Source organism: Bidens hawaiensis, unplaced genomic scaffold (genome assembly GCF_021521415.1).
Source record: "Bidens hawaiensis isolate Kalapana, Puna unplaced genomic scaffold, B.hawaiensis_p1.1 tig00003237_1, whole genome shotgun sequence".
Lineage (NCBI taxonomy): Eukaryota > Viridiplantae > Streptophyta > Magnoliopsida > Asterales > Asteraceae > Bidens > Bidens hawaiensis.
The window spans coordinates 1,023,527-1,042,763 of NW_027491176.1; the positions used below are offsets into that span (position 1 = coordinate 1,023,527).

Genomic DNA, 19,237 nt, shown 5'->3' on the forward strand with positions numbered 1-19,237 from the left:
GAATATATATAAACTAAAAAAGTAAAATTTTGTTATGAAAACTATACACAATTAAAACAATTTAAATTATCATTAAGGTACAAATATAATAATATTAAAAAGATTAAAAACAATATTAACACCAAAATAAATTTATAACATCTAAGCTTGGTTAAAAAAATTGCAATGCCAGTTACGTTAAACATAATATTTAAAACATGAAATAATGACCAGAAGTTCATACCTAATATATTTTGGTGATAACTAAAACAACATCATTTTTATAGTAACGAATAGTTTATTGTTCTTAAAAAAATTGTATATAGAAAGATAATTACAAAAGTTAATGCCAAATCACAAAAATTAAAATCAAATCGGTTCTAATTTTACTAATATGACTAATTAATATAGAAATAATTACAAAAATGAAAATCAAATCGGTTAATTTGAAAACTGAAAAAAAAATACGGAAAGATTTTAAAATGAGTTTAAAATTATGGAGAGTATTAAAACCTTTAAAATTTGTTGAAAAATTGGTTAAATTCTGAATTTAAAAGGAGTTTAAATATGTTAATTAAATTTGGAGTTAAATATATTAATAAATACAAATCAGGTCGTTTTGTAAATTATGAAAATACGGTTGTTAATAATACAATCAAAGTTTAAATGTATAAAACTTATTTTTGTAAAGTTATTATTACTCAATTATTTTTGTAAAGTTAATTAATATAAAGGAATTACCTTAATTAAAAATGGTAGTAAGAAAGTACTATAAATATGTAAATGTAATTTAAATTTAAAAACTTATTTTTAGAAATGGTCGGAAAACTTATTAAGTTGGAAAGTTACTTAAGTTGTTAATTTGTAATTTAAACAAATAAGGATAGTTAAACTCAATAAATTGTATTAATGGGATTCTTAAATGTGTAGTTTATGTACACTAAGGCACACCGAAAAAAAATATACATCAAGGTATCTCTGATATACATCAATATATTATTTTATCTACAAATAATGAATATAATTGAATATTTAAAAAATGAAATATACATCAATATAAAAAATACATCTTATAAAGTAATGCTCAATCAATGAAAATTAGCTTGTATCAGTCGGGATATTAACCTGAAATTATAAAGTAGAATATTAATGTTGATATTATGAAAATTTTGATATTTAATTTATAACCGGAAAAATTGAATGTCTTACTGGAAAACAATATAATGATAATAACCACGGTATCTCAGATTTAGATTTAGATTTAGAATGTAAACTGTAATATTCCGTAAATCAATCAGTAAATAACATGAAATAAAAAAGTTTTGTTATAACATTGATATTATGGAAGATTATAATTATAATTTATAACCGGATAATTTAAATGTGTCTTACCGGAAAAACGAAATAATGATACTGTCAATGGATGAAGCTGATTTTTATTTAGAACCTAGAAGAACAACATGTAAAACAAAAAAAAAACAGGAAAAATATAAAACTTCAAATAAATATAAAACAACCTTTGTTATAAGTATAACACATAACCGGTAAAACGTAAATATGTCCACATATTAGCTTCATCGCCGTTTTGATTTACAACCTAAACTGATTTTAATAAAATCAGTTAACAATGAAAATGTAACGATTCCGACGAAACCAGGGATACCCTAACCGGTAGACGATAGTTACGTCATATTTTATGTCGGGTACATGAGTTACCATGGTAATTATACGAGAATACATGGTTCACTGTACTGATTGTACGTGAATATATAATTCATCGTATTGAATATGCGATTAATCGATCGATAGTTATTGAAACCCGAACGAATCGAGGGTTCAATTATAGACGAGATATATTATATTTAGTGATGTTACGAAGTATTAAAGCTCCGGGATAAGTGGATTAAAGCACAGAAAAAGGATTTCGATTTAATAGTACGTCGGTGTGTTAAACGAAACCTTTAATACCAAACCGAGCAAGAGATGATCGATCAAGCCGAAAAAGATGCGCGATAATTAATGATATGATGTTTTAAGTTAATAAATGTCATGGTTTAAGTTTTTAAAGTTTTTAAATCGGTTTTATATAAATTTCATTTTTAAGCCGAAAAACGACCGTTTTAGCCTCGTTTTAAGACGAATTAAACATTTAACCGAAAAACGAACTGAACCAGATTATCCAAAACATTATCCGGATTTCGAGAATCCAAACTTGTGGCTAGAAATGAAGAGGTGGGTCCCACCCCACCCCTCCAAGAGGCCGATCGGACACCACCCCCACAAACCCACTTCATTTTCTTTTTTCTCATCAAACACTCCAACAATCTTCAACTCTCTCAAGATCATGATCCAAAACCGAGAGTTCTAGCAAGAAAAACAAGGTAATGATCGAGTTATTCACGTGTTCATATTCGTTTCTTGAGTTTGTTTGCAAGAAAATGAGGTTTCAAAGATGAAAACCGATTCTTGCATGATCAAGTGATGTATACGGGTTATACAAGGGATCTTGGTCCAAGAAAGGAGTTAAACGGACCAAAAACGGATTTTTACGGTTAAATCTTTGTTTTTAAAGCAATAACCGAAACTATAGTGTAAGAGGCTTGATCGTGAGTGTAACTTGCTTGGTATTGTGGTATGTTGATTGTAGGCTCTGTATGTAGTGGTAGGTAAGGCGGAAAGACGAGTTTGTAGCTTGTAGTGGCGGAAAACGAAAGGTATATTCGGTTATGTTCGGTGTATGTGTTTTGAGACAGATTATTGATGGTTTAGAGTTGGGTCATGAAATTTTACAAGGATGTTCTACACATGAAAATAAGAGTTCTGTGAATTTTTGGTAATTTTTGGACAAAGGATGAATATTTGGTGAATTTAATGCTCGGTTTTGGCCAAAAATGGTGAAAAATAGTTAAATATCATGAAAAATTCTGGAAAATTGCAGATAAGCTTTTTATATCATGTATAAGTCACACACAAAATTTGAGGTCAGTTGGAGAAGTCTAAGTATGCTTTTCGGTTAAACGAGTTCTAGGGTTTTCTAGCTCGGTTTTAGTGAAAATGGCATGTAAAGGAAGATTTTGGTTCTGGAGAAATTACAGGGGACTATGTGGATGGCAGGGGACATCCAGGAAAAATTGGGATTTTTCTAAGATCGTTTGGTATTTACGACATATTTAGTGTTTAAATGGTGTTTAAAAATAGATAAATAAATTTTAAATATAAAATTTAATTATGGAAATATTTATATAAAATTCCCCACTGTCAAAAAGTGATTGGTGCATAATTTCAAGATCCGAGATTAAACGGATAATTATTTGTGCTAATTATCAAACTTTTAAAGTTAAAACGCGTAAACCGGTGAAGTTCGCTTAAGCGAGCTGACTGGTGTATAAAAACCCTAAAAATGAACTATTTTCATATAAATGAGTTAAACAAGTAAAAATAAATCATCCGAAAATAATTCGGATGACTTGAGTAATTTTTGTCCGATTTAACAGTTTCCGGTGCACTAAAGACGGAAACGGGTCCCGCGGCCAATCGGGGCGTCTAAACCGAGCTCAAATTTCACAACTCTAATTAAATTATCAGTCAACAACTATTTTCGGGTCGTGTGTGACCAAACTCATTTTTGAAACGTAAAAACGGATAACCGTGCAAGGCACGCAAAACGAGAAAAACGATTAATAATGATTTTGACCATTGAACCCTAAACGAAATCACAATCTGAGTCCGGAGAAGTGTTCTGGGTTAACATTGCCCCCGGAACGGGTACAGTACTGGGTTAACAGTGTCCCCAGATGTACCGGTTAACGCGGTTAAAGTTATATTAATAATGAGTGTATAGTAACGATCGTAGGGATCATATTACAGATTGGACGTGTTAACTGATAATGATTGTTGTTACCTGCGTGCATGTGCTAAGGTGAGTTTCACGAGCCTCTTTTTTTCTGAATAGTTTTCAAATATTTTCCCGGGGCGGAAAGCATGTTACTAATAAAATGTTTAAGTACATACTGAACGCATGGATTTGCGTGCATTTATAAATATTTGATTATACGGGAATCGTACGGAATGGGTACAGTACTGGGTTAACAGTGTCCCCAGATGTCCCTAGAAGTGTTTCTGGGTTAACATTGTCCCCGGAATGAGTACTGTACTGGGTTAACAGTGTCCCCAGACAGAGGTTTCGCTTGTGGGCTCAGCATAATTACATCGTAATTCTGGGTTAACATTGCCCCCGGAATGAGTACGGTACTGGGTTAACAGTGTCCCCAGATAATATTATATTTTGATATGGATTTATCATGGTTTACTCAAATTGTGAAACTCACCAACTATTCGTAGTTGACCCGTTTTCTCACATGTTTTTCAGGTACAACTAAGATGAAGTGATTGCTTACGTGCTAAGTGCTTGATGTGTGTAAGATTTGCGTGCGGAATGTTAGGATACATTATAATAAATAGAATTATGTATCGTATTGTATGATGTGTGTATCACCTAGACGGTAATGAAATACGAGACAATGTAATTTTGAAGTATATTAATGTATTCAGTTTTCTTTATAAGCAATGTGGTTGATATCAGAGGTGTCTGTTGCATCCCGTTTACGTTTCCGCTGCGGTTACGGGGTGTTACAGAAGTTGGTATCAGAGCCATTGGTTATAAAAGAATTAGGATGTCTTTAAAAGATACCTAAAATATAACCAGTAGCTCAAGTATTATAGGATCTGAATATCAACTAATAATATATAGTGATGGGATCTGGATGAACTTGAATGGACAAGTGAGTTATTATGGTCCGGAACATAATAACAGACTTGTCTGCACGAGGGAAATTCAGGGGAAGTCACTGGGTACATTAATAGGTAAAAATGGCAACATATGTGTAAAGTATATAATATTATTTATACGTGCTAATGTGTATATATATATATATATATGTACATATCTTGTGGGTACATGTATTGAGAAATGGGACCCGGATAAGGAACCGGGGGATGAAATAATAAAAGTACCGAGGATGCTGAAATTTCTAGAGCATCGGTTGATGATAAGTCTAACTTATCGGGCCATAGTTATGGTAGTACCAAGTTAGATCTCCCATTTGATATTAACCAGAAATATCTAGTAACCGTCACTCCCAACCAAAATTGATAAATCCCTTACCCTACCAACACCGGTACCGTATATCTTAATAACTCCCTATGATCACCCGAACTGCCGACCCTCACGTACGGATGGACCTGTACCTGAACCCATTCTTATTCCATTAAGATAAATAAATAAATAAATAAATAAATAAATAAATAAAATAATAATAATGAATTTGATAATAAATGAGCAGATAAAAATAATATAAAGAAATATATATATGTATTTCTCACTCTCAAACATATGAGTCATACCACCTCTAGATTGAGAATTACCGATTTTAGCGAACCTAGAACGCCTGAGGACATTGACTGAGCAAGTTATAGAGTTCCTCATAATAGTAATTGATAATATTTGAAGGCAACCCATGTTGCGCGATTACCTTGAACCTTGCAATTCCCTATGCTATCCTTACATCTGTTAGATGCCCATACCCATGTATACTCGAATAGAATGATTACCCATACACAAAGAGGTGTTGGAATCATTATAGCCTAGTTGGTTGTTCGTTCGTAGGTGGTATACCGTGTATGCCGGTTATACAAATAGACACAGATATTATAACTCCGTGGTACGTAATCGTTTGGTGCTCACGGTAAGCATGTATCGGTTATGCTGACATGCAGAAGGATATTGAAATCAAGCATGTTAAACATTGATCTTTGTTGAGGAAGATCTATATGTCAGTTGGTGACAAGGGTTATGAAACATATTTAAACGTTAACCGACGTCAGGTTAAGTCCATGTGTTATTATATTTGTGGGACATATATACTAGATACTGGTATGTGTAATATGTATGATAATATTTGGTGTGTATGTGTACCTGTTGATATGATTGAGCTAGTAACGAGTTATACAGTGAGATTAGTATTGATTACTGCGTACGGGATGAGTACAGCAGAATGACATAAAAAGAATAACTCCAACGATGGAGATTGATATGAGTCAGTTGATTGCTCAAAGATAGCAGATGATGATACCGGATGTCGTATCACAGATCACTGTTAGTGTTGATGCAAATGTGATCGCAAAATTATAGATCGAGCGATCACATGAAAATGAATATTTCAATTCTTAGTGGTATTACTAAGAGTGATAATGTCCCACCGAATACTATTATGACTACAAGTATTAGTTATAAACTAAACATGAATGGTAGTCGTAATAAATTAGATCCGGTATGAAGGATATTTTGTTGGTTGTGTTAAGGAAATTATTAATAGTTTACTGATGGTAAAGGGAGGAATAGATTAGCGAGTGGATAGAAAAGATCGAAATGGTTAAGGATATTGGTAAGAGTCTAGAACATTGTGTAGTGAAATATGCTACAGATATGTTGGTAGATTATGTTGTATCGTGATGGAACACGATGGTACAAAAGTATAGTTAGGAAATTTTTACTCAGATGATATGGTCGGAATTTAAAATTCTTGTGCTAGAGCACTTTTATTCGAGTAATTAAGTTCAGAGATTGGGAACTGAGCTATGAAAGATAGAAATGTTGTGTACTGATCACTTAGAACACGCTAATAGTTTGAAGGAATTGTCATGTCTGGTAACATGGCTAATTACTTCTGAAACTAAGCGAAGTGAGCGCTATATTGGGGACTAACTCCATCGATAAGGAGTATAGTCAACCTTGTAAAATATACAACCTTTGGAAGGGTTGTGTCACAAGCCAGCATTGATATATTTAACTCTATGGGAAGCGGACTGGAAGGACGTTAGGTGAGACGTCGAGTGTTAAAGAAGAGAAATGATAAAGGTAAAGTGCAAGATAGGCTTTGAATAAGTAGGTATGTCCTACAACCCAGAATTATAATAAGACTAGTTCTGGTGTGAAAACATGAACCACATGAAGGGTCCTTCCCTAACTGTGGAAAATATGGTTATCGGCAGGAAGAAGAATGTCGAGTGATAGTAGGCCACAGGTGTGGTAAAGGTGGACGTAATGCCCCATTTGTAGAACCAATTGAAGCCATGTGAACCGGCAACCTCAACCCATTCATGTACAACCACTCCGAACCCAACAACTTCAATAACAATCCATCCAAAGAAATCAAATTATGCCAAACTGTTGTACTTGCTATGAATGTGGTAGTACAGAACGTTTCAAGAGAAATTGCCCAAAGTTGAACCAAGGTCGTGGAAGATGAACCTCATGACAAGCATCAACCTCTGATCAAGCAAGGAGCCGTGCTTTTGTGAGTAATTCAAATAAAGCACGTCATGATCCAAAGGTGGTATTAAGTATGTTGTAGCTTTAAATCAATAGGCTTCAGTGATGTTTTTACGGCCGTTGATAGAAGTTAGTTCCTGTTAACCTCCTATCATTTGGAAAGATACCGATTAGTGAAACTATAGAACCCTATACTGTAGAATCGCTAACGGTAAACCCCTAATGGTTAACTAAATTGTTCGGAATTGTCCTATTATTCTGAACGATTAACCTTTCCTTATTGACCTACGACCAGTAGAGTTAAGAAGTTTGACGTAATAGCTAACATGGATTGGCTAACTCGACATGAAGCTGAAATCAAATATGAAAAGAAGACGATTAGAAGCTCTCTTTCGGACGATGAAGCGATTAGATACAGAGAAAAGTGTACGGTATTATGTTACCACTCTAATCTCGTCTTGAGATGTTATAATTACGTCAAGAAGACGTGGTGTATTTAAAAAACGTGATTGCCACAGATTTAAAAGAAAACATATAGAAGATGTTTCGGTGATACGTAAATATCCAGAAGTTTTCCCAGAAGAACTTCCTGGATTACCGCCAACCCGACAGGTCGAATTCAGAATCGATTTAATGCCTCAAGCTGGCCCTGTTACTAAAACACCTTACCGACTTGCACCAACTGAAATGCAAGAATTATTGGATAAGGTTTTATACGACCTAGTTAGTCACCATGGGGTGCACCAGTGTTATTTGAGAAATGAAGGACGGAAGTGTTAGGATATGTGCTGATTAGGGAAAATTGAATAAAGTGACGATCAAGAATAGGTATTCACTTCTTCGAAGTAAATGATCTGTTTAACCAACTGCAAAGGGCGATTTATTTTTAGAAAATTGGTCTTAGATATAGTTATCACCAAATAAAAAAAAATCCAAGAGGAGGACGTTGCAACAACAGCGTTTCGGACTCGCTACGGCCATTATGAATTCTTAGTTATGCCTTTTGGGCTAACAAATGCGCCGGCAGTATTCATGGACCTCATGAACCGAGTATGTAAACTTTATTTTGACAAATTTGTCATAACATTCATTGATGATATTTTGATATATTCGCAACGTAAAGAAGAGCACGAACGACGGTTAAGGAAAATTGTGGAAGTGTTAAAGCAAGAGGAGATGTGCGTAGAAGTTTTCGAAATGTGATTTTGAATAAAGAAGGCATAATCCCTTGGTCATGTTGTAAAGCAACAAGGATTTCACAAAGATCCAAATAAGATAGAAACCATTAAAATTGTGCCAAGCGCCGATTTTAAGTCTCCCCGATGGAGACGATGGTTTTGTCGCGTATTGTGACGCATCGCGTAAAGGATTAGGATGCGTGTTGACGCAGTATAATAAGGTTATAGCCTATACTTCCCGACAGTTAAAAGTACACGAGAAAAATTACACTACTCACGACTTAGAACTGGGAGCGGTTATCTTCGCACTTAAAATCTGGAGACATTATCTCTACGGTACGAAGTGCACCATCTTCACCGATCATAAAAGTTTGCAGCACATATTTGATCAGAAGGAACTGAATATGAGGCAACGAAAATGGGTCGAGTTGTTAAGCGATTATGACTGTGACATCCGTTATCACCCCGGCAAGGCTAACGTCGTAGCCGATGCCTTGAGTAGGAAAGATCGGGTTAAGCCATTGCGAGTGCGAGTGCTGGGGATGATAGTCCAGTCGAATCTTTCGGACCTGATTCGAGTCGCTCAACGTGAGACGTTGAAAGAGGAACAATTGGAAAAGGAGGAACTTTACGGCAATGAGAAGAATTTCGAACAACGCGTGGACGAAATTCTCTACTTCAAAAAAAATTGGGTTTGGATCCCGACCCTCCATGACCTTCGTGAATTAATCATGGACGAAGCGCATAGATCGAAATATTCCATACATCCAGGATCGGATTGGACTATTGATGATACGAATATCTGAAAGGATTTTGTTAATGACTGAGTGTGGAGTAAGATATGGTTACGTATGTTGGTGAAAATTTAATTTATGCAAGAGATAAGGCTGCATACCGAAAACCCTTGGGAACGCCACAACGACAGAAAATTTGCTAATGATAGTGGGAATAAATTACAATGGGTTTCGGGACGCAAATTCCCAAGATATATCAAAGGCATGAGGTAAATTGGGTAATCGCGGATCGATTAACCAATCCTCGCATTTCATTCCAATCTATGTCGATTACCACAATGAATTCTCGCACAAATTCATGATAGTGAAATGGTATCTCGTCGTGGAGTACCATTTTCAATTATCTCAGATCGAAATGGTCATCCTACTTCCATTATTGGAATGCGGGGAAGGAAGCATCGAGAGCTTGAAGCTTTCTATGGGTGAAGTATTTATCACCAATTTGTTAAATTGAAAATGGGCGTCGATCAAGCCATAAGATTTGAACTGATTCGAGAATCAACCAATCGGATTTATAATATTTAAGATAAGTTGAAAGCAGCGCGTGATTGGCGAAGGATTTATGCCAACCTTCAAAGGAAACCATTGTCACTGGAAGGAGGTGACAATGCATTTTTAAGGCATCACCTTAGAGAGGTGATATGAGGTTTGGCAAAACCGAAAAATAGCTCCTTAATATATTGGACCTCATGAGACTATCTCCATGATTGGTCATTTAGTTTATCGATTAAAGTACTCCAGGGGCTAAGTACTATACATAATGTTTTGCCATGTATACGGATTGAAAAGTGCCTAAGCGATGAGGCAACGAAAGTACTAGTAATAGAGGTACTCATAGAAGACATGCTTGATATCATAACTAATTCCGTAGAGATAGTAGACGGGAAAACTAAACAGTTTGGACATACCAAGCTTTATTGATTAAGATTAAGTGGAATTCACAGCGAGGACCAGATTATACCTGGTAACGCGAGGGTGAATTCTGAAGGAAAAACCCCCCACCTTTCTCTCGAAAGGGGATAGTGGGCGTGTAAAATTTCGAGGACGAAATTTCTTAACGGGGGGAGAATGTAACGATTCCGACGAAACCAGGGATACCCTAACCGGTAGACGATAGTTACGTCATATTTTATGTCGGGTACATGAGTTACCATGGTAATTATACGAGAATACATGGTTCACTGTACTGATTGTACGTGAATATATAATTCATCGTATTGAATATGCGATTAATCGGTCGATAGTTATTGAAACCCGAACGAATCGAGGGTTCAATTATAGACGAGATATATGAAATTTAGTGATGTTACGAAGTATTAAAGCTCCGGGATAAGTGGATTAAAGCACAGAAAAAGGATTTCGATTTAATAGTACGTTGGTGTGTTAAACGAAACCTTTAACACCAAACCGAGCAAGAGATGATCGATCAAGCCGAAAAAGATGCGCGATAATTAATGATATGATATTTTAAGTTAATAAATGTCATGGTTTAAGTTTTTAAAGTTTTTAAATCGGTTTTATATAAATTTCATTTTTAAGCCGAAAAACGACCGTTTTAGCCTCGTTTTAAGCCGAATTAAACATTTAACCGAAAAACGAACTGAACCAGATTATCCAAAACATTATCCGGATTTCGAGAATCCAAACTTGTGGCTAGAAATGAAGAGGTGGGTCCCACCCCACCCCTCCAAGAGGCCGATCGGACACCACCCCCACAAACCCACTTCATTTTCTTTTTTCTCATCAAACACTCCAACAATCTTCAACTCTCTCAAGATCATGATCCAAAACCGAGAGTTCTAGCAAGAAAAACAAGGTAATGATCGAGTTATTCACGTGTTCATATTCGTTTCTTGAGTTTGTTTGCAAGAAAATGAGGTTTCAAAGATGAAAACCGATTCTTGCATGATCAAGTGATGTATACGGGTTATACAAGGGATCTTGGTCCAAGAAAGGAGTTAAACGGACCAAAAACGGATTTTTACGGTTAAATCTTTGTTTTTAAAGCAATAACCGAAACTATAGTGTAAGAGGCTTGATCGTGAGTGTAACTTGCTTGGTATTGTGGTATGTTGATTGTAGGCTCTGTATGTAGTGGTAGGTAAGGCGGAAAGACGAGTTTGTAGCTTGTAGTGGCGGAAAACGAAAGGTATATTCGGTTATGTTCGGTGTATGTGTTTTGAGACAGATTGTTGATGGTTTAGAGTTGGGTCATGAAATTTTACAGGGATGTTCTACACATGAAAATAAGAGTTCTGTGAATTTTTGGTAATTTTTGGACAAAGGATGAATATTTGGTGAATTTAATGCTCGGTTTTGGCCAAAAATGGTGAAAAATAGTTAAATATCATGAAAAATTCTGGAAAATTGCAGATAAGCTTTTTATATCATGTATAAGTCACACACAAAATTTTAGGTCAGTTGGAGAAGTCTAAGTATGCTTTTCGGTTAAACGAGTTCTAGGGTTTTCTAGCTCGGTTTTAGTGAAAATGGCATGTAAAGGAAGATTTTGGTTCTGGAGAAATTACAGGGGACTATGTGGATGGCAAGGGATATCCAGGAAAAATTGGGATTTTTCTAAGATCGTTTGGTATTTACGACATATTTAGTGTTTAAATGGTGTTTAAAAATAGATAAATAAATTTTAAATATAAAAATTAATTATGAAAATATTTATATAAAATTCCCCACTGTCAAAAAGTGATTGGTGCATAATTTCAAGATCCGAGATTAAACGGATAATTATTTGTGCTAATTATCAAACTTTTAAAGTTAAAACGCGTAAACCGGTGAAGTTCGCTTAAGCGAGCTGACTGGTGTATAAAAACCCTAAAAATGAACTATTTTCATATAAATGAGTTAAACAAGTAAAAATAAATCATCCGAAAATAATTCGGATGACTTGAGTAATTTTTGTCCGATTTAACAGTTTCCGGTGCACTAAAGACGGAAACGGGTCCCGCGGCCAATCGGGGCGTCTAAACCGAGCTCAAATTTCACAACTCTAACTAAATTATCAGTCAACAACTATTTTCGGGTCGTGTGTGACCAAACTCATTTTTGAAACGTAAAAACGGATAACCGTGCAAGGCACGCAAAACGAGAAAAACGATTAATAATGATTTTGACCATTGAACCCTAAACGAAATCACAATCTGAGTCCGGAGAAGTGTTCTGGGTTAACATTGCCCCCGGAACGGGTACAGTACTGGGTTAACAGTGTCCCCAGATGTACCGGTTAACGCGGTTAAAGTTATATTAATAATGAGTGTATAGTAACGATCGTAGGGATCATATTACAGATTGGACGTGTTAACTGATAATGATTGTTGTTACCTGCGTGCATGTGCTAAGGTGAGTTTCACTAGCCTCTTTTATTCTGAATAGTTTTCAAATATTTTCCCGGGGCGGAAAGCATGTTACTAATAAAATGTTTAAGTACATACTGAACGCATGGATTTGCGTGCATTTATAAATATTTGATTATACGGGAATCGTACGGAATGGGTACAGTACTGGGTTAACAGTGTCCCCAGAAGTGTTTCTGGGTTAACATTGTCCCCGGAATGAGTACTGTACTGGGTTATGTATCGTATTGTATGATGTGTGTATCACCTAGACGGTAATGAAATACGAGACAATGTAATTTTGAAGTATATTAATGTATTCAGTTTTCTTTATAAGCAATGTGGTTGATATCAAAGGTGTCTGTTGCCTCCCGTTTACGTTTCTGCTGCGGTTACGGGGTGTTACAGAAAATAAAGATAAAAAGATTATAGGAAACAATAACCGGAAAAAAATATAAGTTGCCAGAAATACATATATTAACAATCGGAAGTTTATTATAAAATATAAATTTCCCGGAAAACGATTAATACAAATCTAGATCTAGATTAGCCGGAATATATGAGAGGGTAAAAGGAGATCCGGCTAATAGAGAAATAGAGAAAAATATGTTTAGGGTAAAAAAAATTGTGAATTGTTAAGGTTTAAATATAGGGTGATTGTATCAAGAGGTGACATGACAGCATATGTGGACACTTTGTAAATGGAAACTTGGTGACTGAGCTGGATATGTGGACAGCCTAGTTAAGTGACATGCGAACCATAGGTTTTTCTTTAATAGTATTGTTAGATTTACGAATTACCCTCATGTGCCTTGCACATAACTTGATTTAATGAAAAAACTTAAGGGGGTTAGGGTTAAAAGACAAAACATGACAGACCTTTAAAATATAAATGATGTTTTCTGTTATTAAGTTTGTTAAATGACGACCATTGACAAAACTATCAAACATAAAGGACGTCTTTTGCTATTCTGTCAAAAAAAATATTAATAATAACCACCTTTATGGTCATTTATACTTTATACACTTCATTTAAATATATATAGTTTATTTTTTACTTAAGAAAACATTAAAGAAGCTTGGTTGGTTGGCACTTTAGGTATTTATTAAGTCACTCTTCTCGGGAATGGAGCGTGTTCGAATCTCGACACACGCAATTTATTTTTGATTAAGTGAAAAACAAAGGTTTACCGGTTCAATAACCGGTTCACCGGGTTCAGTCGAACCGCAACCCCAAACCAGCCGGGTTGTTTGAAAACGGGTTATATAGTGTGAACCGGACCGGTATACATAGCGGGTCCCGGTGGGACCAGCTGGTCCGGTCCGGGTTCCAAAAACACTGCAATAGAGTTACATGTTCTACTGAGAGAGAATTCGATTTTGATCGTTAGCCAAAATTCTACAACCCTAAAGCATGTGGCTAGGCTGGCCTTCTGGGTGTGCCATGTTCAAAACTGAACCGCGACGCAACTTCAAATTTTCCATGGATTTTTCTTTTTATACTATATGTATAGTTGGATCTTTCTTTTGTGGAGTTCAAAAAATAAAAATAAAAAGAAAAGAAAGAGAAAATCCACTTTTCCATACAATACCGTCTAATGTCATATGTAGTGGAGGGGCTACATTGGGAGTAATTTTTGAAACGTGATGCCACGTCATCAGGGGCGATTTTCATTTTAGGGTGTAGTGGAGGGGCTACATTGGGAGCGATTTTTGACACATGATGTCACGTCATCAGGGGCGATTTTCATTTTAAGGTGTAGTGGTTGTAGCCCCAAAATAATAAAATATTATTATTTTCAAACATTTCCCGGCGACAAATACATCCCCCCCCCCCCCAATCGCTAAAGGGGGGTGCGGGGGTGGTGTTCACAACGATGTTAGGCCGATTCTCGCCCAAAATAGCCCCACTACACTTAGTCTAAGCGCGGGACGAAATGATATCCCCTATTCACTATCGATCAAAATTCGAAATCAGAAAATCCAGTTCATCTCAAATCAATATTTGGTAAATCGACAATTTTTATATTGTTCATCTCAAATCTGAAGTCAACTCCTTTTCACCATCTCAGTCGATAATCTCAACTCAATTTGATAATTCCTCAAATCTATTTTAGATGGTTTTCAACTTTGTATTTGATTAGTCTAGCTTTAGTCAAATTCATAGAATAATAATTATGTATCTTTGGTAGATGGATTATTAGATACTTAGATTATTGCTTAGTGATAACATTATTGGAAATATAACATAATAGTAATTAACTTTTAAAAAGTGTTTCAATAAGGTTATATATGTAATTTTTTTAAAAATCGGGTCACTAAACCTTTAAATCGAGTTTCATCGTATTTTTTGCGCGTCAATACAACAATGGAGGAGAAAATGTAGGGGTTCGGATTTGCAATATATGTAATTGCATTTTAAAAAATTAAAAATGTTAGTTATAATAAAAATAAAAAATAAAATTCACGTCACCACTCCACATCAGCATTATAAAAACAAAACAAAACAAAAAAAAAAAGATAAAAGGATTCCTTATTGAAACCAAAATATGTAAAAAAAAATGTTAAAGTCTTTAATTTAATAAAATGTGAAAGTTAAGTGATTTAATTAGAGTATTTTTTACACTTGAGTAACTTAATTAAAACATTTTTAAAATTTAGTTACTATTTTACAAAGTTACCCACCTACAGTTATTAGATTTTTTATTTGATTATTCATTTATTTACTTGAATGCCTGATTTAGCTTACTTTATATCATTAATTCATTTATTTACTTGAATGCTTGATTTAGCTTTACTTTATATTGTTAATGTTAGTTGACAGGTATTTCAAACGATATACTTAAAAGAGTTGATGATCAGCAACACTGGTTCCAAAAGAGCTATAAAAGTCTCATGATTCGCTCAACTATATAAAATAGATCATTTTGTTGTAGTTATTTTGTTTATTGTTAAGTGTAAGGTTATAATAGAAAGTATGGTTTTTTAGGAATGATAAGAAGTAATCTAGTCTATTGATTTTGAAAATTGATGGTTGAGATTAGTTTATTGGTGATCAAATGTTACATAAAGGGAATATAATAGGGATAACTTATTTGTTGACGTTCTTTTCCCGCATGCAATGACATGTCAATTCTCCAATCATTTTAAAACGTACGTACATTTTACACGATATTTTTAAAAATAAATAAAATAACCATAATAGCGAGTGTTTTTTTTATTTTTTATATTAGCATCATATTGCTATATATTAAAAAAAATTGTTGGTTTTGTACAAATTGTGTGTTTATAGTAATTGTGTTTAATCAAATTGTGTTATACAATTGTGGTTTCATTGTAATTTTTCATAATGTTTTCCATTGTGTTTTTTCCGCCGACTTTTCTGATGACTACTTTCCGGCGGAACTTTTCGGCAAAAATTCCCGATGACTTTTCCGGCCAAAAAATTCTTGACAACTTTTTCAGTGAAATTCCCCGACGACTTTTCCAGGTAGGTGGTGGCGGTGGGCGGTGGAGTGGTGGTGGTTGTAAGAGATGAGTGAAGACGTAAGTAAGTTTTTGAAATTGAATTAAGTCGTTTTTTTAGATTAAATAAGTGAGTTTTTAGTAATAAAGCAGTGGACCAAAATGCACTTATTCTTAGCTTTTTCAGGAAAAATCAAACTTATTATTTGAATCCAACCCACGTTGTTAATACAATTATTGTTGTATTAATGAATCCAACTCATTTTGGTCATTACCAAATTGATACTTTTTAAGCGGCACATTTCAACCAAAACCCATTTTACGATTTTATCGCATGAAGGTAGGCCAAACTCTTATATTTCAAACAAGAACCCATAATAGCAATGTTTTAAAAACCGGTATTTTACTTGTACCGGTTTAGGCTAAAATATGATACAACCGGTTGAACCGGGTTATACCGGAAGGTTCAACCGGTTGAATAGTTTACCTTATAATTTACAATAAATGTAACTTCAATCCAAAAATAACCCAAAACTAAATGATTCCTATAACAAAACATAATCCAAAAGTTAATCCATATTAAAAAAATAATGCAAAGCATCAATTTTAAAAATTAGTCCTAAAGTTTACACATTTGAATGTTAATTGTTGAGTTAAAAGTAATTTTGAAATAATATGGGCCGCAAATATTAAAAATTTCTCGGACTTAAAACCGGTTTGCCGGTAAAAACCGGTATTTTAGACAAAAAACCGCCGGTACGATGTTCTAGCTAACCGGTCAAAAATGCCGGTCTCAAAATACCGGCCTACTATGCGAAATCCGGTTTAACCGGTTCAACCGGCCGGTTTTTAAAACATTGCATAATAGTCCTTTTCAACCCACACGGGTTTTAGTCCAAACCGTATTGAATCTTATACAAAACGACACATTTCAACCTGAACCCAGTATGACCTATTACCCGCCCCGACCATTTTAGAAATTATATGCAAAATGCAATCACCCTTTTGACTTCTTTATCGAAGTTCTTGTAGATTTCTTGGCGGACGGTGTTTCGTTAAACAAACTCTTATATTTCTCCAAAACTCGTTCTTTCTCTTCAACCAACCCCAAAATCTCATACGCGTCACCAACTTTCTTCACTATCTTCTTATCTCTCGGTTTCCTGTCAAACGCTTCTAACGCCTTAAAAAGCTTAACCACCCGTTCCATCATATTATTTCTATAATAAACCCCGATCATCTGGTGACATATCTGCCACGGGACCGAATGCAAGTCCACACCAAGCTTCTTCTCCCAAACCTCATGCGCTTCTTCTGCCCGATGATCCATATCTAGTGCCCGAACCAACTGCCCGTATGTCCCCATTGTTGTCCCTTGACCTTTACCCAACATCCATTTTATAACATGAATGATTCTATGCCACTGATGTTCTTTCTCGAGACCAATTAACGCCTGCCTCAAAGGCCCGACCGGGAAATCTTGTTCCCATGCCACCCAAGCGTCAAGAGCATGGTATACCGATTCTTTACTGTCGTCGACGTCGTCCAAGATTTTGACCAAAAAGTTGACTTTCTCGTTTCTTGGCATGTTTTCGCCTATTTGCCGTTTGGATATCGGCTCGCCCGAATATAGACTCACAGGTTTTGTTGTTACAGTCTGGTTGTGGATATAAACAACGGGCTGAGCCCGAATACTTATTCGTCGAGCAAGTTTAGCCATAAATACCGGTCTCCACATTATGAACAAGAGTTTAAAGTTGAATCAAACACTTGATATAACGAAACTCACATACCGAAATTTGGGCTCGGCATTTTATCGAACATGTCAGCAGCAACCCCCAATGGTATTCTCAAGGCCTGTAACAAGGTGCAGAATAAACGAATCAAACACTTGAAATATCAAAAATCACATACTAAAATATCGGTTCAGCATTTTATCGAACACCTTGTCTACACCTTTTTTTGTTCATTACAACATCAACTTTCCAGCCATCAAAGTTTTGAATAACATGAATGGAAGAGGTTTTAGAAAGAATTTATTGTCAATTGGACTTGTTTAATTCTTTTTAGTTAATGTTGTATAAGCTTACAAGATATATATGCTAAAACTTGGGCTTGGCATTTAATCGAACACCTGGTATGCAAACCCGTTATTCGATAATAATCATCAAACCCTAGAACTAGAACCAGAGCAACGATGAGATGCTAAGAAACAAGAAATAAATAATCAAGATATACCTAATCAGATGATCAAATTTTGCTGTGAATGTTTATACTTTATATGCCTGTTTAGCAATAGTCTTGATTTCGAGTTAACGCCTGTTTTATCACCTCATCTCAACTTAAAATAAAACAATATCTATAATTAATTCTTTAAAAGGTTTACGGAGAACGAGCCGAGTTGCTCGCGAGCTTGGATAGAATAAAAGCTTAAAATGAGTCTGCCATTTTCAAGCTTGCGCTTTAAACAAAGCTCCTTTAAGGTACTACATGAGTCTGTCCCGAGCTTTGGCTATATAACTGTAATTTAAAATATATATAACTTGACTAATAAATAACAAATGTGCTGAGCTCTTGAAAAAACAACTCAAGAGTCAAACTCAAACTCTCTTAAGTTAAAACAAGCTGAACTCGTGCTTGGCTTGTTTGCACCCCTACTTACCTACCCATTTATAACTCATTTGATTAGAGTAATCATATCGGAATATAGTTATATAATTCCCGACTTTATAATTTACAAGAAACAAGTTTTTATCAATAATTGCATTTAATTATCTTTAAATATAGTATAAATACATGGATTGTTAATTTGACTCATTTAAATAATGGAAAACATCTAAAATACACATTAAACGTGTAATTTTAAAAGTTAACGTTGACTTTTCAAATTGACAAAATAAATATGTGTGTTAGTGCGAATGCACGTGAACATCTTTAGGTGAAAACGGCTATCACATTTTAGTGACAGACCAAGACAACTTTTTTAAAGGGAACGAAATATTTTCAAGGTTAATTGTTTGTTCATATGAAGGATCCTTAATTATAATAACATATGAGACTCATATAATGCAATGAAAACTATAATCCTTTCATAGTTTTAATAATAATACTAAAAATATGAACAAATAAACATGCTTAGTCTTA

At 34.8% G+C, this 19,237-nt stretch overlaps 1 protein-coding gene and 1 long non-coding RNA gene across 2 annotated transcripts in view; both read right to left on the reverse strand.

The window, feature by feature from the left end:
* The window catches only part of LOC143622635 (uncharacterized), a 90,376-nt gene that overhangs the window by 61,628 nt on the left and 9,511 nt on the right, over positions 1 to 19,237 (reverse strand). The window lies entirely within an intron of this gene.
* Positions 16,960 to 17,921, reverse strand: LOC143622588 (pentatricopeptide repeat-containing protein At4g18975, chloroplastic-like). The gene has a single exon (XM_077093691.1). It carries the CDS (start codon positions 17,829 to 17,831, stop codon positions 17,091 to 17,093), a length of 741 nt encoding a protein of 246 aa, XP_076949806.1. The 5' UTR covers positions 17,832 to 17,921; the 3' UTR covers positions 16,960 to 17,090.